Below are 26,454 nucleotides of genomic sequence, written 5' to 3'. Positions count from 1 at the left end.
AGAGCTGCTGGGTGGGTGAAAAACTTCCCATCTCTGCCTGCTTTACCCACCAAGCAACAGTTTGCCTGAGCAAAGCCTGCTCTGCCATGTGAAAATAAAAGCGGAGGATGGAGGGAGAAGCTGAGAAGGGCACAAGGTTTGAGGGAATGGCCAGTTGCTGGGTGGTGGTGGTGGTGCAGGCTGCGCCCGAGAGCTGGCAGGCTGACTGTGCCCTCACCTTTCCCACAGGGAGCCGGACAGCACCTACTTCGACCTCCCTCCATCCAACCATACAGGCAGCAACGAGGTCTCCGACCGCACGGAGGTCACGATGGACGTCTTCCAGATGAGAAGCATGAACGACTCGGTCATGGTGAGTGTGTTCAGACTGCACAGATGGGAGCTGCGTCAAACACAGACTTGTTTTCCCTGCAGCAGGTTGGGGGCTCAGGGGTAGGAAGTGGGATGCTGGTTCATAAACCGAACACAGACACTACAGGTGCAGCGCTGGTGTCATCGCTGCGGGGTCTGATAATCGGTGACTGTGCAGCAGGATTGCGGCCAGGTGGGACAGCGGTCAGTAAAATAGTGGCTACTTATTCATAGATAACATGGCTGCATGCAGCAGCAGGGGCTCTGGGCTGTAACGGCGGTGGAGCTCAAGTTCCTCGACAGGAGGGGAGTATAATTAGCTCTGGTATAAATGTGCTGCATAGTAAAAGCCGTTTGTAAGGTGCTGGCGAGGAAGAGCTGCTGGAGGGACATGTCGCGCTCCCAACGTCCAGCTCTGCTCCCGCCAAGGCCCCCACGGTCCATGCCCTTCCCTCCAGGAAGCTGGTGCATCTCTGACTAAGGCAAAGGGTTTGTAAAGTGTAGTGGGTGTGCGAGACGTCCTGGTCGCTTGTGCATGTCCAGTGCCCGAGCGGGGTGGCCTCCCAGGAGCACCCCTGAAGCGGCTCCGGCTGTTGGCAGCATCTCCCTCCAGAAAGCCGCCGTTTCCCTCCTCGCCAGCTCGCGTCCCCTCCCCCAGCCCCCTTTTCCCTCGCTTTCCCCGTGATTTCCCTCCCTTCCCCAGCCTTTGTCTGCAGCGGGCAGGAGCCTGGCAGCAGGATCAGGCGGTGCTAATTGGGGGAGCTGCCCCTCGCTGAGCTCGCCCTCGCTTTTCTTCTCGTTCCCGCTGTAACCGCAGCCGAGCCCAGCGGGAGCCGGTGTGGGCCAGGGTGCTGCCAGGGCCGGGCAAGCAATGGCCATGCAGGGCTCAGAGCCCAGCGGCTGCTCACAGGCAGGGCAGAGCCGGCTCCCGGCCCTCACTCGGGATAATGAGCCAGTAGTAAATATTTACACTGGCCCGATCGTGCAAGCGGGGAGCTGCACTGAGCTCCCAGGGAGCCGCCACCACCAGCTGCCGGCCAGTGTCACCGAAAAGCGTGTCAGGCTGGCACGTGTGACAATAAATGCACAGATAACGTGATGCCTCCGGCCTGGAAGAACGGCAGGACATGAGAGCCACAGCGGAGGGGGTCCCTGCTGTGATGAGGGCCACTTGTGGTGCTCAGCGGAGCAGGAGCGGGCGCGCGGGAAGCACCCAGTGCTGGTGCTCAGTGGCTGCGAGAAGAAGCCAAACGCCCTGCGACCTGCCTTCCGGTCAGGCGTGCTGCTCTGCACTGGTGCTGCGTGGCTCCTGAAAACCTCTTTCAGGGTCCTGTGGGAGGAGCTGCTGCCATTAAAGATGTGACGACTCCTCAGCCATGCTTAGAGACGACACCTCCAGGGCTGGTGGTTTGTGGGGTGCTTTAGGCTTTACGTACGATGGTGCCGCCGACCTGCTTGTGCGGGGCTCTGCGCCTGCACAGTGGCGCTAGGAGGTGGTTGATGCTGGTTCCACCTCTCAAAATACGCCACGCCACGATTTGAACTGCTGATCTGCTTCTGCATGCAGCCTTCCACGGCCGGGTCTGCCTGAAGGAAACACCATTCCCCCATCTGCCTCGAGTCAGAAGGAGATCTGCCTGGTCACTCCAGACATCCCTCTATCCATCTATCCATATCTATCTGTCTAGATATCTGCCACATCTGGATATCTGGATATCTGTCTAGCCACCTGGCCTTATCTACCCCTATCTATCCACCTAAACATCCATCCTCCCGCACCTATCCATAGCTAGAGAGGGATGACTCCGTATCTCTGAGAGCTATCTCAGAGTCACCGCATCATCTGGTTGCTGCAAGCGCAGCCACCTCGTTCTGCTGGTACAGGGAACTGGCCCACTGGGTTTCCAGCCCCGTGTGGCTGCGAGCAGCTCTCTGGAGTGGAATCGAGTGGGGTTTGGTGATGGAGCTGGACCCCCGCTCTCCCTGCAGTGGGAATGGTTGGTATCGCCCAGTCCATCACTGGGCAAGCTGGGGCCTGCCCTGTGCTTTAATGAATAGTCATGAGGGACAGAAGGGGTGGGCCCCGTTTTGTTGTTGGATGCAGCTAGTTGACAGAACTAAGGGAGATGAAAAAAGCAAAAAAGCCAACACACGGCGGCACACGGGTGGCCAGCGCAGCATCCCCAGCGCTGCCCGCCCCAGCCCTGCTCCCGCGCTCCCTCTTTCCTCCTGCCTTCCCACCCCGGCCATCCCCGCCGCCGCCCCGACCCCATGACTCCCGTGGCGGGACGCTTCCCAGCGCTCTGTGAATCCCGAGACAACTAAAATGCTGTACATTAGCGACCCGATGCAGCATTACACCACGGTAGGTGCTCCTTGTTATTAACGGGTTTTGCCTCGCTGCTTTTATTTGAAATCGTCCCCCAGCTCTGCCTGCTGAGCCTTCGTGCCCACCACTGCCTGGGACGTGCCAGGGGCTGGTCGTGGTGTCAGGCTTTCCCCGGGAGGAGCTATGGCTGCTCCAGCCCCGGTCCTGAACGATGGACTGTGTCAGTGGGGGATGCCGCAGCCTCGGCGGCTCAGTGGACGTTCCACCCTTGCTTTGCCTGACCCAGTGCTTGCAGAGCCTGGGGGATGAGTTAAACCTTTGGTGCAAAGGGGTGCAGGCTCCCTCCCCACTGCGTGCAGGCAGGAAGGGTGTTAGCTGGAGCATCCCTCCGAGGAACACCAGGAGGTGCTGGGCACCCCCATCACCACTCTGTCCCCCACTGGGGACCTCCTCAGCCAAGCTGACAGCACGCGCCCGCGGCCCCATGCAGCCTTTCCTGCCCTGCTTTAAAGACTCCGGGAGGGAGGAGCGGCTGGAGCGGTACCTGCGCTGCAGGCAGTACATTTCCAGCCCTGTCCTCAAGCGCTGCGGTTGCTTTCTTAGTCAAAAGGGGTTTGTGTCCGCTCTCTGGTGTTCAGGAAAGTTAGATACAGGCATAGAGATTGAAAGGTGCGGTGCTGCACTTCCCGACCAGAAATGACTCCTCTTTTTTATCTTGCACATGTTGGTATAAAGCACACATGTACCACCTCAGGTTTGTACTGTAGTGCTGTTACCTGGGAGGTCGTTGCTGCAGTCGTGAATATTTATATATGTGTGTGTATAAACATATCTGTGTGTGTATATATATATTTACAGACACACACACACAAGCTCTGTTGGGTTTGCTGGTACACACACACACACACACAAACACTCAAGCCTTCGATTTGTCTTTCAAGGGAGTGTTTCCAAAATTTAGTCAACTTTTAAAACCAAGTTGGTCGTTTTTCCCCCTGCACCTGACTCTGAGTGTCTCTGCCAGCAGAGCTGCAAAGCCCCGGTGCTCAGGGCGCTGCCTGTTGTGTTGTGCTGGCAGGGGACCCTGGCTCGGGGCAGGGGACACTCTGGGTCTGGGATCTCCTTCGTGTGCGAAGAGGTCGCTGTTTTTCCTGAGGGAAGGCTCTCTCCCATGCAGAGTTCGGGATGCTTTTCTCACTGGATCAGTCCCGATTTACCTGCCCGATGAGCTTCGCGCCACAGGCTTCAGCTGCTGACAGTCCTGGCTCTAAGCACCACAAACTCACAAAATCAGGCAGGGATGACTTTTGAGGAGGTTTTTTCCGGCCACTTCCAAGGGCTGCCTCACCCCCAGCCCGCCCTGCAGCTCCCGACCAGCAGATACTGCCAGGAGGTGAGACGCTTCCCCGGTATCTCCATTTTGGCAGGGGATGGGCCGCAGCGGCGGCACACGTGCCGTGCTCTGCTGGGCGGTCGGACATTGCCTGCTTCTCCCGAGTACGCACGGACGTGTGCCAGGGCAGCGCTAAAGGTCACCTTGTTTGCTCGTCGAGTGCAGAGCATTTACTCTCCATTCATTCCTAAAAAAGGCACGTGGCTGGGCCCAAGGCATGTGTGCAGCCTGTGTCTGTTCCGTTGTCCCGGGAGGAGAAAGCAGCTCAGTCACGGCACTCCTGGATTATTTGGGCTGCGGATCAGCCCTGATGAGCAGCAATCCCTTTCCCCCTTGCCGCTCTCCTCCCGGGCAATGCCTGAGCTTTGCTTTCTGCGGGTGGCTCGTGCTGAGTGCCTTCCTAGCCGGTGTCACCGGCCACCGAGGCTGCCCTGCCCTGCCCTGCAGTCCCTGCCGGCAGCTGCCTGCAGTGGCAGTTTCCCAGATGGATATCAAGGGCTTTCCACGTGCATTTTTAACACCCGTTTTGTTGAATTTTCTCGTAACCTTTTCTCCGGGTCAAGCCTGGCATTGTGGAAGGCGTGAATGAGGGTGGTTTGTCTTCGGCTGGGCTATTTATAGAGTGGCAAGGAGGAATAGAGGGGTTTATGCACATATTTTAGGGGAGAAAATGGCTGTATGTGTAAAAGCAAGCCAGATCTTGTTCAGCATTCCTCCAGTTAGTCACAGGCTCCAATGACCTTGCGAGAGATGCAGACAACAGGAGAACTTTCCTGGAGAAGGATGATTGCCTTTAAACCATTATACATCGTAGACGTTTGGGTGAGGTTGGGATCCCAAGTTAAAACACGTCTCTTGATTCCTAAGCTGTGAGCGTTGCAGCCCTTCGGAGGAGAGGGCGGACGGCTGAGCCTGCTGGGCCGAGGGACGGTACCGGCTGCCCCCCAGCACCCCTCGGTTTCCCAGAGCCGCCCCAGCTGGTGCTGGTGGCTGGAGGGACAGTTCCTGCCAGGCGCGGGGGCAGGCTGGGGAGCACTGGAGCTGGGGGAAGGGGGGAGCGCCGGCGGGTGGCCCCATTCCTCCTCCAACGCAGGGTGCTGCAGGGAGCCCGCACCACGAGTGGCAACGCCGTGGCCGCGGCACGAGGTCACCAGCGGAGCCCGGGCACCAGCGGCAGCACCCGCCGGCTTGAAAGTGCTGGGAGAGCAACCCCTGAGCAACTGGGGAATTGCAGATTTTGGGGGAAAAAACATCCCATTAGCTTTGAGAAACAGCTATGTTTGTGATATAACTTTTTAAAATATTAGTTTATTTAAATAATAAAATGATAATAATAAATAATAGAAATTTTTTTGGGGGTCTGATTTTCAGATGAAAGGTTAAGGGCGCTTTAGCCTGTGGCTTTTGAGAAGGTCGCTTTGCCTAGTCCATGCCCGCAGGTAAAAGTGCTGCCAGCTCTTACTGGAAGTATCTGACTGTAATTGTTCAGAAGAGGAATAAGGAATAAAAATTGTCAAAAGTCAGGATTTGGTCCAGCATGTCTGGAATAAGAGCCAGTACGTGCATAAATAGGTGCGTTTTCTCTGTGACCTTACTGCAGGGTGCTGCCTCACAGCTACGAGCTTTGTAGGTTTGAGGTTTTCCCCAAATTAGAGCTGCATCAGCGAAAGCCGCTGAAAGCAAACAGCCCGGCTGGGGAAGGAATTCCACAAACCACCATTCAGAGCCGGCTCTTCTTGGAGAAACCCTTCCAGAAGCGCTGGGCGCGCGTGCCTTTGCGACCAGCCAGCGCGGGCGGGAGATGTCTGCCAAACGGGTGGGCCGTCGAGCGCTGGCGCGGCGGCAGGAGCGGCACCTTCCCGGGCGGGCTGCGTGCCCCATGCCCCCGCCGCTGCCCCCAGCCACCGTGCTCGGGCCACGGGGAAGGGCCACCGGGCTGCCACTCCCCGGCCTGCAGCGGGACGTCTGCCACACCTGAGCAAACCCTGGAAAATCCCTGCCCGGTGTCCTGCCAGCTTTGCATAGGCAGGTGCGCTGGAAACCCCGGGACCTCAGCACCCCGGGAGGATGGGGGCGGATAGAAGGGGGTGATCTAAGCACCTTGAGTTTATCCCTTGCACAAGCGGTGACCTGCTCGGAAACCCGCACGACCCAGACCCGCTCTTCTGGCTGGTGTTCCCGCACGCTGGCCCTTTAAGGAGGCTGTAACAGGACACCTGGAGCCCTGAAGAAGTGTGGCTGAGGTTTCCATGTCTCTAAACTGGCTGGTGTTTTCTTTTTTTCCTCCTCCCCTTTTCCCTTCCTCCAGTCCCAGTTCAATTTGCTGAACAACAGCATGGATCAGAGCATCGGCAGCCGAGCAGCCTCCACCAGCCCCTACAGCTCCGAGCACACCTCCAATGTCCCAACGCATTCACCCTACTCGCAGCCCAGCTCGACCTTCGACGCCATGTCCCCAGCTCCCGTCATCCCCTCCAACACCGACTACCCTGGCCCCCACCACTTTGAGGTGACCTTCCAGCAATCCAGCACCGCCAAGTCAGCCACCTGGACAGTAAGTTGCATGTCTTCTTGCCTGCCTTCGCTAGAAAGATGCTTCCTGCCACCAACAGTGGTCCCAGCCACGCGCCCGCGAACCCCCGAGCGTCTTTGCAGAGGCTGCGTTCGTGCGGGGCGGCTGCAGGACGCGGCCACCACCCGACGGGGACTTTGCCTGCACGGGTGGCCCTGGAAAGCAAATCCTGCAGGAAACGTCAGTGCTTGCTTTTCAGGGATTTCCTCCAAAAGGGGTGTTAAGCACAGCGGTTGGAGTGTAACTTCTCTCACAGCGGTTCCCTGCGGGTAATTCGCATTTTGGGTAAATGTCCCCAAAAATCACAAAGCTGGAGAAATGCCCTGGGGAAGTACCTGCCTTGTTCTCATGGTGCTTCCCCACGTGTTTGCCAGCAACCGCTGTCAGAGGGGAGGCAGTGGGCGAGACGGACCTTTGCTCGCATCTACCGGGGCCATTCTCAGCTTTGCCGTAAATTCTTGCCTGTCATTTGCAATCCTTTTTCATCTCGTACCAGAAGAGTAACTTAATCTCTAGAAATCACAGCAAAATAACAGTGTCGGGTTTTTTAATCACAGTGGGGTCACTGCCTGGCATCCTGCTGCCTGTGCCGTGGGCGCAGCAGCCTGGTCCTGGGAAGCAGGTTGTGTCCGCTGCCGGTCGGACCGCACGCCTGCAGTCCTCTGCAGGTCTGGGACCCAGGAACCGGGCAGAGTGTACAAGGGCTGCTTTGCTTTTTGGAGCAAAACGTCTTAAATGCACATCCTGGCTCCTGGCTTAGTGTAGCACTGTCCCTGTTTTTTAGAAAAAACGGCGCTTGCAGCCGGTGCCGGTGTTCTGCGGCGGATGCCTCCCTGAGCCGCTCGCCCACACGCTTGGTGCAGGCACTTTTCTCCTCCGGGAAACATTAGCAGGGCAGAAAGGCTGGGACAAGGCAACGGGCACAACGAGGGAGCAACAGGCTTTCCTCTGCGGCTGTGGTTTGATGTTGTCATGAAACGGGCAGAGCAGACCAGGAGCGATATATCAGCCTGAGGTGTGATAACGACTTTTAGTTTGGGAAGCTGATGTGTTTAATTGCCAAGACAGCCCTTCCCGTGGTAGACAGAAGGTGCTTTCGTGCAGGCAGACTCCACACCGTGGCTGCTCCCGGTGTGCCGTGGCGAGAGGGTGCAGGAGGGGACAGGCTATGGCAGCTGCCGCAGCGCCGGGGCTGTGTCCCCTGCAAACCCAAGGGGAGGGTGGAGCAGGTGAGCCGGCAGCGAGCCGGCAGCGAGCGGGTGTTTGAACGCAGCCGAAGTCACGGCTGCGGCAGCGGAGCAGCTTCCCCGCGTCCGGTCACCGGAGCTTCACTGCTGTGTCGCGCTGACCAGGGGCTTGGGAGCGGCACCGCGATTAAATATGACTTGTCCTCGAAGGAGCGGTTCAGTCTTTGCTCTTTTCCACTGTCTTGCCTTGAAAGATGTTGCTAAAGGATGCGTTTCGTTAGGTTTTGAATAAACTGGAAGTCCTCAGGGTGGGATGTGACTCCAGCCCACTCCTGTCCCTGTCGGGGGATAACTCACGTCAGTTAAAAGCAAAGCTGCGCGGGACCCGCAGAGGGGAAGGAGGCATTCCTGTGCCACGGAAGCACCGAACGGAAACCGAAGCCACCCCGATGCAGGGTGTCTCCCACAGCTGTCCCGGGGGCCGGGAGGGGTCAGTGCCGGGGACGGCTTTGGGAAGGAGCGGACAGCGGCTGGGTGCTGCAGGATGCCCTCCGGCACGTCTGGAGCGAGCACCTACTAAAGAGCCGCTCTGTGCTCACTTTAATCAGCAGTAGGGAAATACCTCCCCTGGTCCCAGGCAATGCCTGTTGCAGCTGCAGGGAGTAAACTGAAAAACCACTAAGGTCTTTTTGGCCAGTCATCCCCAGAAGAGCAGAGGGAGCAGCAAGAGGCTCCCCAAGGCAGCCCCACACAGTGAGGGAGCCCGTGACAGCCGCTTCCCTCGCTGGAGCCCTCCCTGGGATCCTTCCACAGCTCTGACTAACCCGAGCCCAGGCTGCCTCAACATCACCTCACGCTGCCGTGGCCTCCTGCGAGCTGTGCCGAGCAGGACAGGATTGCTGTTTTTCTCAAGCCTTTGCGTTAAGGTCTCCTTTGTACGTCGGAGCAGCCAGTGCCCCATGGATTCTGTGAGACCCTTCCTGGCCTCGGGGGAGCAGCTGGACTCGAGAGATGCCTGGTTAACGTGCCACGGGCAGCCGTAAGCACCGGTGGGGGATGCCAGGGCTGGGAGCTGAGGCTGCCAAGCGTGGGGCTGCAAGGGGGAGCCTCCTGGCAAGTGGGCCAGAGTGGAGGAGTTAAATGCCTGAACTGGCTTTGGTCCTTGGCACGGCAGCCAGGGAGATGTGTGGACCTCTGAACCGCAGTGCTGGGGTGACACTGTGTCCCCCGAAAGCAGGCTGGCTGCAGGGCTTGCGCTGACCAGCCCCCATTGCCCTCTGCTGAGGCCGAGCCTCGCCAAGAACAGAAGTGGGTCAGCAGCAGGCGATGTTTTGTTTGAAACAGTAATTTCTGCAGGGCTGCCCATGTGGGTGCAGACTGTCTGCTCGCTGAGGTTGCCACATGAAGAACGGTCCTGCTGCGGTGACAGCCAGATTCGCTCCGGGTCCTCCCGGCTGATCGCTCTCACAGCCACGCAGCGGCACCTTTAGTGCGGGAAGATGGGGCTGCTGCCTTCCTCCCGCTCGCCCTGAGCTCTGCATTGCCACTGCCACACTCGGAAGTCTGTCCTGGTTAAATGGGGGAAGGAATTCTGCAAAAAAACATGTGTTATGTGTTGCTAGTCAGTCAATATACAAATAACGACATACGTACACCGTGTGATTCTCTACGTTAGGTGTGAACACGTACGTAGCAGCGTTAAGCCCAGGAAAGCTGTTAGGAACTGCAGGCCCTTGGGAAGGCTGGTTAAATGTACGGTCAGGAGGGCTGGGGACAGTGACACCTGAGAGCCCGGAGACGGTCCAGCCAAGGGCAGCTGAATTAACCATCCTGGTGTGCTAAAGGACCCATGTGGTTTGATTCAGCACTTTGAAAGAAGCAGCACTGCCTGTTTCACCTGTAGCTAGGGAAGCCTCATGGCTACTGAATACTTTAAGATTAACTGCACCACATAATTTATGCCAGGACTGTTGCAAGCGTTGACCACGAATTCAGCAGAGCCACCTGGCCAGGCAGTGTGGGGAGCAGCGCGGAGCCCTCCGCCCCGGGGAAGGCTCCGACGGAGAGGCAGCTCCAAAGGCCTCCGGCAATCTGGGGTCGGACCGCGGAGAATCCAGCCAAGGAGGAGCTGACAGCTGCCGCACCAGCAATGCCAAACCAAAGAGTTCGATGCGAGTCGGCTTGTCAAACGATTTGGCATAGTTTTTTGATACAATCATAAGCTCTGGTTGATGGAAGTGTGTACTGCAACAGACTCCTGTTTTTGAAAGGTTTTGACTGAATCCCTCTGGCTATTCCTCTGGGAGACTTGGCATTATCCATCCTCCCATGCTTAGGAAAGGAGGCTCCTAAGGAGCCCAGGGCTCCTGGCCAAAGGCCATTTGGAGGCGAGCTGGCTTGCTCTGCGGGGCCAGCAAGCATCACCCGGGCAGGGGCGCACAGTACCAGCGAGCCCACCGCCCTCGTGTGCACACGCAGGTCTCATGTCCACACTTCAGACTCGCTGTTGGGAAAACAGAAGAGATTTGGGAGGGAGATCCAAGGAAGATGAAAGATTTGGAACACATGCCTTGTAGGGCGATACCAGAGAAACCGTTCTGCATGAAAGGTCTCCACGGGAAGAGTAGGGGTGGCTTGATCGCAGTCTGCACGGGAGATGGTTTCTGATAGCAGACAGGTCTTTAATCTAATAGAAAAAGGCATAATGAGAGCCAGTGCTTGGAAGCTGAAGCCAGGCAAATTCAGACTAGAAACAAGGTGGAAATTTTTTAACAGTGAGGATAATTAACTATAGGAACAATTTACCAAGGAATGCAGTGGATTCTCCAACTCCTGAAGTATTCAAATGAAGAGTCTGCATATCTCTGGGAAGATAAGCTGTACCTCAAGCAGACACCGTTGGCTCAGTGCAGAAGGAGTAGGCAGGGGACTTAGGCCAGCAGTGTAGGGAATCCAACCAGAGGATCATCATCTGTTCTCTCTAGCCTTAAAATGCTGAATTTCTATATTTAGGAAATGGGTGAATGGAGACGGGGCAAAGACTTGGCACAGGGGTTTGGGGCTCATGTTACCAGAACCAGGTCTGTCCTCGCAGAGGGGTGCTGGGCAGCGGGCAGGTGACGTTGGACATCCCGACTCCCGGGCTGGGCTCTGAGCACCGCACGTTGCCACAAACCCTGAACCAAAGCGGCCACGCCGGCCTGTGCTGCGGGAAGCCCTCCAGGCTGCTGCCGCCTCCCTTTTAATTTTTAATGGCCTTCTTATCAGCAGAGAGCAACGGGCAGATGCTGAAAAGCAAGGTTTTCCCTGCAGGTTCCAAGCCCCCCTCTGGTAGGCTGCTTCGCCGGGGCTGGGAGGAGGACTGGGAGCTGCGGCGCTGCAAGACGGGGCATGCCGGCAGCCTGCCTGTTTGTTGGGAGCTCTCAGGACTCTCGGTTCCCCGGAGCTGCCCGTACACGCTCGAGCTGCCAGCCGATCTCGGCTGTTTTCTCACAGGCAGCCCCTCGCCACGTCGGCCAGCTGGTAACTGATAGATAATTAGTATTTTTCTCAAGTTGGCTTTGCGGCGGATCGGTGCTGCCTCCCCTCTAAAACGCTGTCACGTGTGCCAGAGCCAGTGAAGTGTTAATAGGGTCTTTGGCCCCCCGTGGCCTGGCTGCAAAAGTACATGGGGGCTCGAGCCCCAGTGCGGGGCAGCTGTCTGGGCTCGCACGGAGCCCCTGGAGCTGGGGGCAGATGGACAAACCTCCGAGCTAAGCAGGCGTGGGGGTCCCCTAACCTGGGCACAGGCACAGGGGGGTCTGCGCCACGGCTGGGGTCTTGCCTGCTGCTTCAGGGAGCAAACGGCCTGCGATGGAGAGGCTGGGGAGGTTCAAAGCCCAGGTGAGATGCTCCCGCTGTGATGGACGGCTGTCCAGCAGCCACCCACAGCAAACTGGTCTGTGTCCCAGCGCTCAGCCAGCGGGACACTGCCATGCAGAACTGGTGCCAGTTGCTGCGTAGATCTTGCAGCTGGAGCGTGGGCACTGGGGGAGGTGAAATGGTTTGTCTGATGCTAACTGAATGAGGAGGATGGAAATAATTGGTGGGGCAGGAGGTAGGTTCTCCCTCGCTGGTCGCTGTCTGAAGCTTGTTGGGGTGGAGGCAGTTGTAAAGAGGAGGGAAAAACCTTCAGGAGCATCTACAGGAAATGAGCCCCCTCTTCAAACCCTCTGTGGCACTTTACCATATTTCAGGGAGGTACCTGTCCCAACAGCAGCAGCCCGGAGATGAGCAGGGGGCACACATGGCTCAGTACACTCTACCTCTGAGCCACAAACATCTTTGTTTTTATCGGAGTAGCTGGGCAGAAGAGCGTGGATATTTTGGCGTGCCAGAAGTAGGAGAGCAACCTCAGCATCAGCCTGCTCCCAAGCCCGTTGCAGCCAGCCCACTGGAGGCTTTCCACAGCCTTCCACCAGCAGGGCGTGGACAAGGCTCCAGCAGCTCCAGACACAATGGAATTAAGAAAAAAGGCAAAGGAATTTGGTGTGCGATGTTCCAACACGATCCCGCTATCAGCTCCACTATCTCGACCGCGTATGGTATGCACAGGTCAAGGGAACGACTTTACTGGCAACGTCTGCTGCGGCGGGAAGGCACCGCTCTGCTGCGGGTTCTGCTGCAGAGCTGGGAGCGGACGCTCCGCGGAAAGGAGGTTGCTCGGGTCAGCTCCTTTGTGTTTGGGTCTGAACCGTGCAGTGGAGGTGGGGACCGAGGGACCTGCCGAGGGGATAAACAGGCTGCAGGAGGAAACGCATCTCCCTGCTCTGGCCCAGCAGAGCCCCAGGGGGAGCTGGGGGCAGAGGGTGTTCCCACGTGGGGCTGCGGCCCACGCCATGAGGAGCAGGGCTGAAAGCCTTCCCGGGAGCTCTCGCGCCTAAAGGAGGGGGAGAAGGGTGTGGAGGGTGCCGGTGGTGAACCACGTTCTCTGCCTGTGCCCGCTGCAGGCAGCAGCTGTAAGGAAGCAGCAGCAGGTCCCTCTTGCTCGGCACAGCCTGCCAGCGATGCTGCGGCAGCGGCCTTCCCCCCCTTGGGTCTTGCTGCTTCCATCTTTGCGCCTCGTTTCCAGCAGATTCCCAAGCCCGACTCTCAGCCTCTTCTTCCCTTCCCTCCCTGCTTGCTCCTCCTATCCATGATAACACAGCATGAAATAATGGCCTTGCTGGATTTTTGGCTTCCTGTGGGGATGAGAGGGAACTCCAGCGCCAGCTTGGTCAGAGGACCAAGACATCCAGACACTCAGGAGGACTCAGACTTACTAGAATAGATTAAACCAAGCCGCGAGTGTGCCAGAGCTGGCTGGCTGAGCGGTGACTAAGAGCAGCGGCGATCCTGGTTGGCAGTTATTTTAAGGATGTGCACACCAGGGAAGGAAGGGAGAGGACTCCTTTGGGGGTGAACCAAGGGATTTTAATTAGCAGTAATGGCACGATAATAAAGGTAGAAGAATGCAGGCCGGAGTGCACGCAGCCTCTCTGCGCCCTGTCTGCTGTGGGGGCATCCCCGGGACATCGCTGGTGGTCCAGCACTCATGGGAGCAGAGCTGGGGGGGACCTGGAGGTGACAGGAGTCCCCTGCAGCTACCGAGGGCTCAGCGCAGGGGGGCTCTGCCAGGCCCCTCGAGAACCCCCTGTCCGGGGCATCACCCGTCTCCTGGCCATCACCCCGCTGCGTCACTGCCGTGGTGCAGGAGATGGGGAGGTGGGTTTTGGGGACCCCTTCCAGCCGTCCCCGGGGCAGCGTTGCTGCTGCCCAGCCCTCCCACCTGCCTCAGGTGCCGCTGGGTGCTCTGCGCTCGGGCAGCAGCGATGATCTGGACATATTTGAACCCAGCTCACGGTAAACGAGCAACAAAGTAGCTTTGGGAGGAATTTCCAGCTCAGTGAGAAGTTATACGGGCCGGTGATTAGAAAATGGTTATTAAAAAAATTAGAAAGAAAATATTAGCTCTGTAGTCGGCATGTCTTCCAGGATCTGTCGTAACAGATTCGTCCGAGCCGGTTAACGGTATTTGCGGTTTACAAGATGCTACATGCCTGAGTAAGATGACAGACACATTATTATCACCTCTCCGCTGCGATCTGTCCGAACCTGTCCCAGGATGCAGCTCCGCAGCTGCTTGCTGGGGAGCGCAAGGAAATTAGCAGCCGGAGGCAGCACTTTTCTTCTCTCTCTCTTGCCAGGCTAGTGGCTTTATTGGGATCCATTGACTGCAGTCCTGGACACGTCTTGAGTAGAGCTAATGAGGAGAGTGGAATGTAGAAGAGGAGGAGGCTGGTAGGGAGGAGCGGGGAGGATTTGTGGAAAAAGTAATTGTTGAGCAAATCATTTCCTTCAAGAGAGAAAGGAGGACTTGGCTGCAGCCCTCCTGAAGCAGGCAAGTCTAGACGCTTCGGTGTCAACAGTTGAAGATAAATAAGATTTTATCAGCTCCGAATCTGTTGGGACACATCCTCCTAGCGGTTCTGCTGCCCGGGGAGGGCTGGGGGAGATGGACGTCGCCGGTAGCTCTTTCCATGCAGAAGAGTCAGGTTATTTTTCGTGCGAGGCTGTCAGCATCCATGGGGAACAACACCCCTCCCCGCTCCCCTCGCGGGAGAGTAGCTGCGGGTCCGAGCAGCGTGGTGGCCTCTGCCAGAGCGGGTCCTGGCCGTTTGCTCCGGGCGGGTAGCGGCGGATGCTGAGACTTAATTTGGGTGCTGCAGCCGTCCTGGTCACCGGGAAGGGTTGTGGGGCATTGGTCATCTGGATCTTGGGATGTGCAGAACATTTCCCTGGCCGCAGCAGCAGCAGGACCAAGATAACCCTGGCAAGCCCCCGCCAGGGCCGGCTGTACCGCGGGGCTGTCGCTCCGCTGCGCTTGTACTCAGTGTGGGAGCAGCGTGGGCTCTGTCTTGCCCAAGACGTAGCTGTGTTTCCACGCAGTGGTGAAAGAAACCCCATCTAGAGACACTTTGGGGTACCAACTCCCTAGAGAAACAGAGGTGAATGCTGATATTCTGCTAGTGTTTAAATAATTTGGCTTTTCCAGTTATTCCTGGTGCTCTGGGCTTGCCCTGCAGGGCAGATCACAGGAGCGGGGAGGTGGCATTTACTTCCAGCCCGGCAGATGAGGGCTGACACTGAAAGCTCCGTGGCTGCGGAAAAAACCCAGAGGAACATGCGCTGTGCGAGGTTACGTAAGCTCCAGGTAGATCACTCCATGCTAGTGCTGCTGTTTACACCGTACCAGCACCCACAAGCCACGCTGACACGTGAACCTGGTGTGCTCTGGAAACGTGCAATAACAGACACTCTCTGACTTTTCCTGTGAATGGAGATGGCCGCGGTAGTAATGTAATGGGTAGGCAGGCACCAGGCCCAAAGGGTAGAGCGGGAACTGAAGAGAAAGGCAGGAGGTGTCCAGGGGCAGAACGTGCCCAAGATCTTCTGTGGGTGTGAAAGAGATCTCGGGGCTGAGGTCTGGATGGGCTGATGCTGCAGGAAGCGTTTCGGCATCCTGGGATGCTGTTCCCACGCCCAGGAGCAGCAGCGGGTTGGTGGCAGTGTGAGCTGTGACTGTGGCCCAGCTGCCGTGTGTCCCCAAGAGGGACCTTGTCCCAAGGTCAGCTTGTCCAAACGCTGCGGAACAGGAAGGATACGAGTGACCAGCCTGAGGTTCCCCCCTAGTACAGGTGGCAGAAACGTGGCCAGGGCAAAAGAAGAGTGCCAAGCAGCCACACTAGTCTGCGTGATTAAACACCAGCGTTCTGATCTCCCAGGTTCCCCTCTGCAACCGCCTTGTCTTGCGCTCGAGGAAGGCGCGGTGCCTCCATGCTCCCTGCAAGCTGGGCATGCGCACTGCAGCTGCGGCTGGTAAAGTACCACTGAATCAGATGATGCAGCACGGAGGGGCATGTGGGGCAGATTATCAGTGAGTACAGATAATGGTGTAGGAGCAGAGGCACCTACTCTGCCAGCCATCCCAGCAAGACGTGCGTTCTGCTGTCCCCTACGGAGAGCGTACACTGCTGAGGGCTCTTCCCAGCTGAAAACCCGGCTGGGGATGTAGAACCTCCTGGGATCCTACAAACATCACGCTCGTGGTGGCCGTGAACAGGCCGGGTCTGCGAGACCCGGAGCAGCGGCTGGAGGTGCGGCTGTGGGACGGCTGCACGCTGCCAGGAGTGCGGCCACGCAGGGCACAGCCCCGACTTTTCTTGCCCAGAGTTATCAGCACGGAGTTCCTTAAAAGAATAGTTTGTTATTGTGGAAGGATCTTTGAAGGCAATCCTGGAGCTGTTAAGACATGATAAGGTTATCAGTGGAGGCATGCCTGTGTGGAGCGGCAGCCTTTCTCCCTGCGGGGCAATCGCTCTGCTATTTAACAGAGATTTATCCATGTCATAACATGGTATAATGAGAGAATTTGTTACCAAAGAACTTGCCATAATGCACCTCTACTCTTCCAGAGCAGTTATATTTCCCAGGCATGTTGAGGACTGCCCGGGAATGTCTACATGAAAGGATCCTTTGACAGGAGTTGTCAGTATTTTAACACCTGGCAAGGAAGAGCCCCCCTCCAAATAACCCTTGTTTTGCCATGTTGTCTCCTCAAAATGAGGGTGTTAAACCCCCGTCGCGCTGTGGGCGAGCAGGTTACGTGGCCGTGGCCGCGCAAGAGCTTCCTCTTCCAGCCAGGCAGAGGGGAGGAACGGCCTTGGGAGGGGAGCCCGCGCTTCCAGCTGCGGCACAGCCCTTGCTGGAGAGGCAGGACTGCACCCAGGAAGCCGAGGTGCCGTCAGTGTCACCACGTATCGGTGTGAAACGGGGGGATTTCAGTGCCAGGTGGTGTTTCTGAGCGTCCTCTCTCCACATGTCTCCAGGGCTGAGGGTTAGTGAATTCTTCTGACGGATTCGGCTGCATGTGTCCCCTCCCGATCGCATGACCGTGGCATCTTCCTGCTCCCCGTAGCACAGAGCAGGCCCCGACCCGGGACATGGCCCCCACCCAGCTGGGAGCTGGGACCCGCTGCCGGACGACCATTGGTCCAGTGCATCCTCGCGATGCAAGAGCTGCTGCACTTCGCCTCAGTGGATGCCTCTCCCCTTTAGGCCTCCCCTGAACTTCCCCAGGAATCCCCCCCAGGATGTGTCTCTGGTTTGCCTTCCGAGCAGTCCCCCCTCAGCAGGTGGGGGCTTGCTCAGACCGCCGGCGCATGGGCAGGGGGCTGGGGAGGCACAGATCCCTTCTGCAAACCCACCGGGTGCACCAGGCTGGGCTCACGGCCATGGGAAACGAGGGCTGAGCCCCCTGTGTCCCCCCCGATACCCTGGCACCCCAGGGCAGCAGCCAGCTTGCCCGCTGCAGCAGCCCTGGCTAAGAACCCCCCCGGCTGTGGGAGAGCCGAGCACAGCAGCCTCGCTGGCCTCCGCACACCTGTATGGGGATGGCTCAGGACACGCTTTAACATCCTCACAAATACTCTGCACGGTGGTATTCTTTTTGGCATTGGGCGCGATGTTGTGGGGATGAGATAAAATCCTTTGAGCAGGAACATGCCCTGCCATGCAGGGACTGGCTTCTCGCTGTGCGCCAGGGGTGGGCTCTTGTATAGCAAACACATTCTTTGTGAGATGGAAAACAGCGTGGCACTGGCGAGGTGGAAGGGAATTGCACATCCCCGCACCTGGGAGCCGGGGCCAGCGTTTGCTGGAAGGAGGAGGACAGGCTCTGCCCTCCCCAGCTCTTCTGGAGGCGGCGTGCAGCCTCCTGCGGCTCCGGGACCGGGGGCTCTGCGGGCAGGCACGCTGCTTTCCTCACGCTGTCATCCCCTTCCCCTTTTCAGTGGCCACCGGGAGCCTTCCCCGTGCTGAGCAGGCCCACGGTCCTCGCGAGAGGATTTTGTGGTGGGCTCCTCAGTGAGCAAACTGCCGTGCCCTCACCCCGCACGGTTCAGGGGGCACCAACCCTTTGCTATTCCCAAGCAACTCCGGGCGCTGCCTGCGGAGCATCCTCCAGCCCGGGGCAGTGGCCCCGGCCACGTCCCCTCTGTCCCCCACCACTGTCACTGCGAGCCGCTGCAAAGCTTCGAGTGGTGCTCAGCTCACACGTGCTAGTCAGAATTAACCCCTGAGGTCTTGCATAATTAACTGTGATTCTGTTAATGACGTGAAGCACAATTTCCTTCAGCTGTGGTGTGTCGGCGCCCTCGGTGCTCCCAGCCCTCGGCTCAGCCAGGAGCTGTGCGTGGTGACATTTCCAAAACAGGCTGAGTGATGCCTGAACGAGGGTTTACACCGATTTTCAGCAAGATTTCCTCTAAGCGGTGGTGTGACGGGGGCTCCCGCTTGGCCACAACACTTGGGGAAGCTGGGAACCCCTTCCTGCAGCGCCCGGCCCCGAACCCAGGAGGTGGCTGTATCTGCTTTACGTGGAAGGCAAATACGATGTAACGTGGGCAAATTTGGTCATATTTAAATATTTTCAGGGGAAAAACAAATATTGAGTCTAGAGAATAAACAGTGACTGCCCAGACAGGCTGAATTGCCATTGGTCGCTGTCCCCCACATCGCCCTGGGGAGGTGCCCCAGCGGTTTGCAACTGCGATCGGTGACGGAGCGGCCCCAGGGCCCGGGCGCCACCGGGGCGATTCCCTCGCCGGTTCCTGGAGCAGTCTGGCGCTGGCACAGCCCCTCCAGCACGGCTGCGATCCGATCGGTTGTAATTGCTTTTATAACAAGTCATTATTTTAATTTGCTGCTTTACTGCCGTGTTCGTGTTTCGGTCGCAGCGGGTGGGCGGAGGAGAGGAGCCAGGGAGCAGAAACGCCCGTTGGGGCGCGGGCGGGAGCGGCGGGGAAGGGGCCCAGCGACCTTCACCTCACGGGCATCTCTTCTTTTCCAGTACTCCCCCCTGCTGAAGAAACTCTACTGCCAGATTGCAAAGACATGTCCCATCCAGATCAAGGTGTCCACCCCGCCGCCCCCCGGCACCGTCATCCGGGCCATGCCCGTCTACAAGAAGGCCGAGCATGTCACCGAGGTGGTGAAACGCTGCCCCAACCACGAGCTCGGCCGCGACTTCAACGATGGTGAGCGCTGCCGTCCCCACCGTGCTGGGGTCCCCCCCGTCGCGTCCCCAGGACGAGTGTCGCAGGCAGCCGCGTGCCCTGACGCGGGCAGGGGGTTTTGCCTTGCAGGCCAGTCAGCCCCCGCCAGCCACCTCATCCGGGTGGAAGGCAACAACCTCTCCCAGTACGTGGACGACCCCGTGACGGGACGGCAGAGCGTGATGGTGCCCTACGAGCCCCCACAGGTACCCGGCTGCTCCTGGGGTGGGGGCAGGACCACCCCCACCTCCAGCCGGGGCTGCTGGGGCCAAGGGGGAACCCGCAAGAGGCAAAGGGTGGGGGGGTCCTGCTTGCCGGGGCATGTCCAAGACCACCCCCTGCTCACTCCCAGCACACGGCAGCTCCCACCCCAGAGCATCCCGTTCCTGGGAAGCAGGGGGCAAAGGGAGATCCCCTCCTGTCCTGCCCTGGGGGGCCCCAGAGCCCCCACAGTCTTCGTACCATCCCCTTTTCCCAGCTGGGACCATCCCCACACCCCCCTGCCCTGCTGCTCCCCTGCTCGCTCCGCCAAGGGGCCAGCCCCACTCTGGGGGGGGCCAGCCTGCCTCCCCCCCTTCTCCACTCCTCCGGCCGCCTCCATCACCCCCCGCTCAGCGCCTGCTCTCCCCTCCTGGGCAGGTGGGGACCGAGTTCACCACCATCCTGTACAACTTCATGTGCAACAGCAGCTGCGTGGGAGGAATGAACAGGAGGCCCATCCTCATCATCATCACCCTGGAGACGAGAGAGTGAGTGGCTGTTGGGGCCGGGATGGGTGTCCCCCCCCTGCTGCGGGAGGGCTGGGGCCCCTCGGGAAGGGATGTCCCTGCAGGGAGCACCCCCAGGGGCAGCCCCAGCCGGTGGCAGGGGAAAAGCTCCTCTCTGCCAGCTGGGAAAGGGGCTGGTACAGGAGGACCAGTGTCAGCTTCTGCCCCCGCAGCTGGAGCCTTCCTCTGCCCCGGGAGCTCCTCTTCCCCTGGGAAGCTGCTGTTGGGGGGGTGCCCACACTCAGGCCCTCGGGGACTCGTTGTTTCCTGCGCGATCCCTGCACAGGGTGGCAGGGGAAGGGACTTTGGCTGCCCTGGTCCCTGCGCCGGCCGGAGCCGCGATGCGCTTCCCGAGGTCACCGATTGCCCTCTCCCACCAGCGGCCAAGTCCTGGGCAGGAGATCGTTCGAGGGACGGATCTGTGCCTGTCCCGGCAGGGACCGGAAGGCCGACGAGGACCATTACCGAGAGCAACAGGCCCTGAATGAGAACGCAGCTAAAAATGGCAACGCCAACAAACGCAGTGAGTGCCCTCGGCGGGAGGGGCAGGGCTCAGGGCTCTGCTCCACCACAGCCCCCGGCCACCCCCGGCTGCTCTAAGCCCTGCGGATGCTTCTGCCCCAGCCCCGGCCCCACCGCACACACCGTCCCCGCGCTCTGGAAATCCGGGCTCAAATCCCCAGCCAGGCACGATGCTCTGACCTTCCTCGACTAAATCTAAAGTCTGATAAATAGAACCCACTCCTTCTTCCCGCCAGAGCGCAGAGCTGTTTGTGCAGGGCTTTTGCATCCACAGACCGTTTTTGTTCATTTTTATTACTAATAAAGGGGCCAGGACCCGAGTGAGCAGCTTCCATCCTGCGTGGCTTGAGCTTAAATCCTGCAGGGAGCCAAGGAGCTGCCAGCTGGGCCCTGCCCTTCCTGGGGACAGCACCCTGATCCTCCTCCTCCTCTCTCCTGTTCAGCCTTCAAGCAGAGCCCCCAGGGCATCCCAGCGCTGGGGAGCAGCGTGAAGAAACGGAGGCACGGGGAGGAGGAGATGTATTACGTGCCTGTAAGTGTCGGTGAGCTGCGCCGGGTGAGAGCTTGGCTCAGGACGGTGTTGTCCCCTCAGGGAGGGGACACTGGGCAGGATGGGGTTGCACCGTGTCCCGCGGGGTGGCAGGCACAGGGGCTGAGCGGAGACCTAGAGAACCGGAGCGAAAACATCTGTGAACATGCATGTCCAAGGGAGCCCCGGACCCCTGAGCAGTCACTGTGACATTGCACCTTGTGCGGCTGTGGGGGAAAAAGGGGCCGCGAGGAAGGTGGCCAAGTGGGAGGGGAACAAAGCGAAGCCCTGGGCTTGTTCCCTCCCTCCAGGTGCGAGGCCGGGAGAACTTCGAGATCCTGATGAAGATAAAGGAGAGCCTGGAGCTGGTGGAGCTGGTCCCGCAGCAGCTGGTCGACTCGTACCGGCAGCAGCAGCAGCAGCTCCTGCAGCGGCAGTGAGTACCGCAGCCCCGTGGGACCCTCCAGCAGCCCCAAGCGCCCCTGGGACCCTCCGGCAGCCCTGCTCCGGGCTCCCAGTGCGTCTGCCTGACGCCTGGCTCTTTGCCGGGGCTGGCAACTGCCACAGAGCCGCTGCTGATGCAAAGCAGCTTTTCTGCGCCATGGGCCGCGCCGGTGCACCCGCCCGAAGCCTCAGCGGGAAGCTCTGAGGGGCCGGAGGGGAGCTCTGGGCTGGGGGGCACCATCCCCCCCGCTGCAGCCTGACCGCCCGCTCGGTTTCCCTGCACAGGACTCAGCTGCAGCCGCCTTCCTCCTACGGTCCTGTCCTCTCACCCATGAACAAAGTTCACGGCGGAGGAATCAACAAGCTGCCTTCTGTCACCCAGCTGGTGGGGCAGCCAGCGCCGCACAGCGCCAGCTCCGCGCCTGGCCTGGGGCCCGTGGGTAAGGCGGCGGCTCCCCGGGGCGGGGGCGGGTGGTCCTCACGCTCAGGGCGGTGTCTAACGGCTCTTTGTTGCCTTGACGCGGCGGCTCTAGGACCAGGGATGCTCAACAGTCACCCCATGCAACCCAACGGAGAAATGAACGGGGGCCACTCGTCCCAGACCATGGTCTCCGGGTCACACTGCACCCCCCCTCCGCCCTACAACCCCGACCCCAGCCTCGTCAGGTAGGGAAGGTGCCCGACGCCACCTCTGTCTCGTCCTCCGACATTTCTCGCTGTTGTCCCTCGCTCTAACCTTCGATCTGTCTAGCAACTGGTCAACTGGCCACTGGTCCCAACTGAGAAATCGCTGCTCCCGCAGTCACACAGACCGTTCTCACCTCAGCAACCACAGCCCAGCTGCCCACCACTCAGAAACTATCGCCCTCACACAGCTCTCCCCGGGTGACCATCCCTGCTGAACTCAAAATTAACGACCCCCAAAGGAGAGTCTTCTCCCACACGCCAAACCAGCACGTAGCTTTGAGAACTTCCCCCTTCCCCGTCCTTACCAGCAACATCTGGAAGCGGCTCCGCGTGGCTGATTGCCACCAGGGACGTGTTACCAGTCCTGCAGCCGCTTTTTAACATTTCAGTCTTTACAAAGACCACAAACATTTCGACGTCAAAATACCCCCGGCCCCACCCCTCGGCGCGTGGCAGAGCCTGGCCTCAGCGCCCCGGCACGCCCCGACCTCCCTCACGCTATTCCAAGTTCCTCAGCTGAAACCTCTGATGATCAGGAGAAAAAAATATGTAGTTTTAGGAATGAAGGTGACCCCCCGCTTCACTCTATTAGTGGCAACAGAGGTCACGCTTGGGCCGGCAACAGCCGCAGAGAAAAATCCCATCGGAGCCCCCCGAGCTGCTCCCGCAGCCCCCCGGTGCCGAGGCCGGGGGCAGCCGAGCTCAGCGCAGCCCCCGCAGCCCCCCGCCTTCCCAGGGCCCCCCGACGCGGTTTGCAGCTACAGCGACGGTTGCGAGCGCAGCTGGGATTCGTCAGAAGTTAATGCCACTGTATTGTCCAAATTTTTTTCTGCAGTTTTTTAACAGGATTGGGGTGTCCAAACTGCATCGACTATTTCACCTCACAAGGGTTACAGAATATTTACCACCTGCAGAACCTATCCATAGAGGTAAATGCTTTGGGAAGATCTTTCTTACCACGTTTCTATCAGCTGTTGATCTGGAATGCAGGACAAAACCGTTTTAAAGGAAAGGGAAAACTCTGCACCAGCCCATCACGCAGAACATCCGCTCCCCCGGATTTCTGCCTTCCATTTATCCACCCATTCTGGTCCTCTGGATTCAGCAATAGCTCAGGCATCGGTAGCAACCACGATAGTTTCAATTGGTCCTTCCAGACTCAGAAACAAAAGAGCAAAAAGATCCCCAGACCAGATTTTCCACCTAACGCAGAAAAACCAGCTGAGATGCTCAGCAAAATAACCCAAAGCCCGTCGAGCCAGCGGGAACCCCCCCACTGCAGCTCAGCCAGTTTTAAATCCGATCTTACCCCTTCCCTGGTTAATCTTTAAGACAAAAGAGGCTGAAATAAGCTCGGGACATTTGTATTAAGGGAACCCTGGAATCAAATAGCGCAGGGCAGGCAAGAGCTGGCGCCACAAACGCTGGAGGAGCTGCTGGATGGAGCATCAGCTGCTGCCGCAGCCTCCGGGTGCTGAGCGATGGCAGCACTGAAGCAGGAGCTTCCCCAGCCCAACGAAAAGCAGGGAAAAAGAAAATAATAATCTCAAACCCTTCGAGGCCCAGCAAGCCCTGTAAACCCCAGAGTTGGTGTTTTGGCTGAGGCAAAGCTCCTGCCCCAATCCCGTTTTGCCCCCAGGCAGTTTGTAGTCGCCGCTGTCCACCCGGCAGCCACAATAAAACGCGCAACCGCGCTTGGGCGATGCAGCTGTTGGAGACACGATGATTTTTCAGTGGTAGCTGGGGCCAGTTGCGTAACCGTAGTCTGGTTTTGGACCGTTTTCTGAACTAACTCCGTGACCGTCTGTAAGCTGTCAAAGGAAACGTTTGGTACGGCCAAAACCCGTGTCAGATCGCTGAGCTGTGTGTCCCGGTCAGCGTTTGTGATTACTAATCGCTGCGTACCCGCTGTCTTCTCTAGTTAACACCCCCCTGATCTCTGTGTCTGGCATTAACGTGGATCTCTGGCAGCTCTCTGCTACGACGCTGCTCGTTCTGGTGCAGCCCCCCCCAGTCCTGAGGTTATTGACCTCACTTCACTTTACAGCTGCGGCAGCGTAACAGCCCCTTCCCGCCCGTGGCGGTGCCCTCCCGCGCGACGCTGGCCCCGGGCCGGCTCCTACCTCCTGGTCTGGGACGGGAGGAGAAGCCGGCCCGGCTGAGGGCTCTGCGCCAGCTGAGTGGACACGAGGACGCTTCACGCGCTGCTCTGCAACCTGCAGCCAAAGGGGAAAGGTCCCCTCGCTCCCCTTTGCGCATCAGTTTGATGTGAACCCACCCCCTTAAAAAAAGAGGGAAAAAAAAAAAAAAAGTCTAACTGGTTTAACTGATCAACGGGCCGTTGGTTACCAACGAGAAATGGCCGGTGAGGGCTCCGCCCGCAGGCTCAGTGCTGGGGCCCAGGGGAGGCCCAGCCCCGCCCGCGCTGGTGCTCAGGCATCGCGCCCACGCGCCCCCCAAACCATGAGCTTAGGGGCGCGGCGGTGGCGTCTCTGCCGGCAGCGCCTCAGCGGTGTTGTTCTTCCAGGATCTCGGAGCACTGAAGATCCCGGAGCAGTACAGGATGATCATCTGGAGGGGGCTGCAGGAGCTCAAACAGAGCCACGACTACGGGGCCCAGCAGCTGATCCGCTCCAGCAGCAACGCCTCCACCATCTCCATCGGCAGCTCGGGCGAGCTGCAGCGGCAGCGTGTGATGGAGGCCGTGCACTTCCGCGTGCGCCACACCATCACCATCCCCAACCGCGGCGCCGCCGACGAGTGGGCGGACTTTGGGTTCGACCTCCCAGACTGCAAATCCCGCAAACAGTCCATAAAGGAAGAATTCACGGAGGGGGAGATCAACTGAGGGGCTGCGGAAGGCAGCAGCAAGAGACCTGGGGGAAACGAAACCCCCTGTGAAAAATATTTTCAGCCTCGGGCGTCTGGAAAAGTGTAATTTTGTTGTCCGGAGGGGAACTGCAATGACAGGGCGGCCCCGAGGCGCCTGCCCCGGAGGGGAACCCGCCATGGCCGGGCAGAGGGGAGGCGCCCGCCGGCGCTTCGCGTTGGGCTGGAGGAGCTGCGCGGCCGCCGGGGAGACGCCGCCATTTCCCCTTGGCAGGAGCAGCCGCCGTTCCTGCTCACCCGCCCCCGCTCCGTGGTCTCCGGGTGCCTGAACCCGGCCGCTGTAAAAAGGACGTCGTGCCCTTCCTGCTCCATTTTCTGTACCGGTACCTGCCGGTGACCGAGGCAAAGCAACACAACCCGCTCCTGACGGACTGCCAGAACCTTCCCGTTTCCTTCAGTTCTCTGTAGAGCAGAAAAGAACCTGTTTGTCAGTTCCCGATGTGTTCATGTACTTAAATATTTGTGTATATAAACAGAAGCAAATGTACATACAGTATACTCATCGTGCTGTAAGGAGAGAAAAAGATTTGTTTTCATGTAAGCTATAAAAATTGATACTTATTCCTGAGACACTATAGTATCAAGTAAATTAATTTCATGTTCTAGCATGTAAACATGCAGAAAATCATGTCTCCAGCCTTATCTATTCAAAACTCTATTTTTTTCCCTCCTCTATCTCTCTTTCACACGATTCCAGAGGAGGGGCCAGGCCAGTGAATTCCCCAGGCTCATCCCTCCCCGCTCGTTTCGCTGCCGGGTTTGACCCGGCGAGCAGGAAGGCAGGAGGTGTAAATTTGATGCGACTTTGGAGCGAGGAGAGGGACTGGGTGACCATGTGAGGCCCTTCCAGTTTCGTTTTCTGTTTCTGGTCATTTTTTCCAGCCGTAATTTGTTGTTTCATGCTGGGAAAACACCTCAGTAGGCAGCAAGGACACGAGCAGGCGTGTTCCCTCCTACAGAGCGCAGCAGGTCTCCGAGCGGCCCCTTGGCGGCTGCCGGGCGCGAGCTGCTTCTTCTGCCCCGCGCGGGATCTGGGGCAGCCGCGGGGATCCCACCCAGGACACCCCAACGCGTCGCCTCTGCGATGGGGCCCAGCAGAAGGTAGAGCTGGAACCACTCCCACCTCCCTGGGGCTGGGGAGGGAGCGAGGAGACTCTGCCCAAACCCCAAACCCTGGGGCCTCCAAGCAGTGGAGGTGGAGCAGGAGAGGAGCTCGAATCCCGCTGCTTCACGACAGTCTTCACGGCTCCTCCTCTTCCTCCTCCTCGCAGGCCTGTCCCCACCCGAAGGGAGGATCAGGGGGAAAACCAGCATCAACTCAGAAGGTGCGGAACCAGCAGCCCCAGGGCCCTGGTCCTCCCGCCGCCACCTCGGGGTCCCACGGCAGCTCCGAGCCTTCAGCGCCCAGGAGGCGGCCACCTCCTCTTCCTCCCCGCCGGGGTGAGCCGCTGTAACGCCCCCAACACTGCCGTTAGGAACCCGACTCCTCTGAAACTGAACCTGTGGCCTGAGATAACGGCTCATTAAAGCACTCTAAGGCTTTAAAGATCTTCGTGTTTTCAGTGTTAATTAAGGTTTCTTCTGGCAGAACTAACAGACACACGCCAACCGTGGTACGAACGGTATCTTCTGTAATGTTATCTTTGGAAGAT

At 58.8% G+C, this 26,454-nt stretch overlaps 1 protein-coding gene across 2 annotated transcripts in view; it reads left to right on the top strand.

Annotated features, from left to right (window-relative positions):
* TP73 (tumor protein p73) overlaps nucleotides 1-25,370 on the top strand; it is a 31,231-nt gene extending 5,861 nt beyond the window's left edge. For both annotated transcript variants that reach the window (XM_074892616.1, XM_074892615.1), the window contains exons 3-14: nucleotides 229-352; nucleotides 6,382-6,627; nucleotides 18,760-18,946; nucleotides 19,055-19,170; nucleotides 19,604-19,713; nucleotides 20,112-20,254; nucleotides 20,697-20,785; nucleotides 21,094-21,218; nucleotides 21,512-21,666; nucleotides 21,760-21,892; nucleotides 22,749-22,842; nucleotides 24,441-25,370. In XM_074892616.1, coding sequence (XP_074748717.1) covers nucleotides 229-352; nucleotides 6,382-6,627; nucleotides 18,760-18,946; nucleotides 19,055-19,170; nucleotides 19,604-19,713; nucleotides 20,112-20,254; nucleotides 20,697-20,785; nucleotides 21,094-21,218; nucleotides 21,512-21,666; nucleotides 21,760-21,892; nucleotides 22,749-22,842; nucleotides 24,441-24,761 — 1,843 coding nt within the window. In that variant the 3' untranslated portion in view covers nucleotides 24,762-25,370. The remainder of the gene's footprint in view (nucleotides 1-228; nucleotides 353-6,381; nucleotides 6,628-18,759; nucleotides 18,947-19,054; nucleotides 19,171-19,603; nucleotides 19,714-20,111; nucleotides 20,255-20,696; nucleotides 20,786-21,093; nucleotides 21,219-21,511; nucleotides 21,667-21,759; nucleotides 21,893-22,748; nucleotides 22,843-24,440) is intronic.
* Nucleotides 25,371-26,454: the final 1,084 nt, after the last annotated feature.

This window comes from Strix uralensis, chromosome 23 (assembly GCF_047716275.1).
Source record: "Strix uralensis isolate ZFMK-TIS-50842 chromosome 23, bStrUra1, whole genome shotgun sequence".
Taxonomy (NCBI): domain Eukaryota; kingdom Metazoa; phylum Chordata; class Aves; order Strigiformes; family Strigidae; genus Strix; species Strix uralensis.
This window is presented reverse-complemented; position numbering and strand designations above follow the sequence as displayed.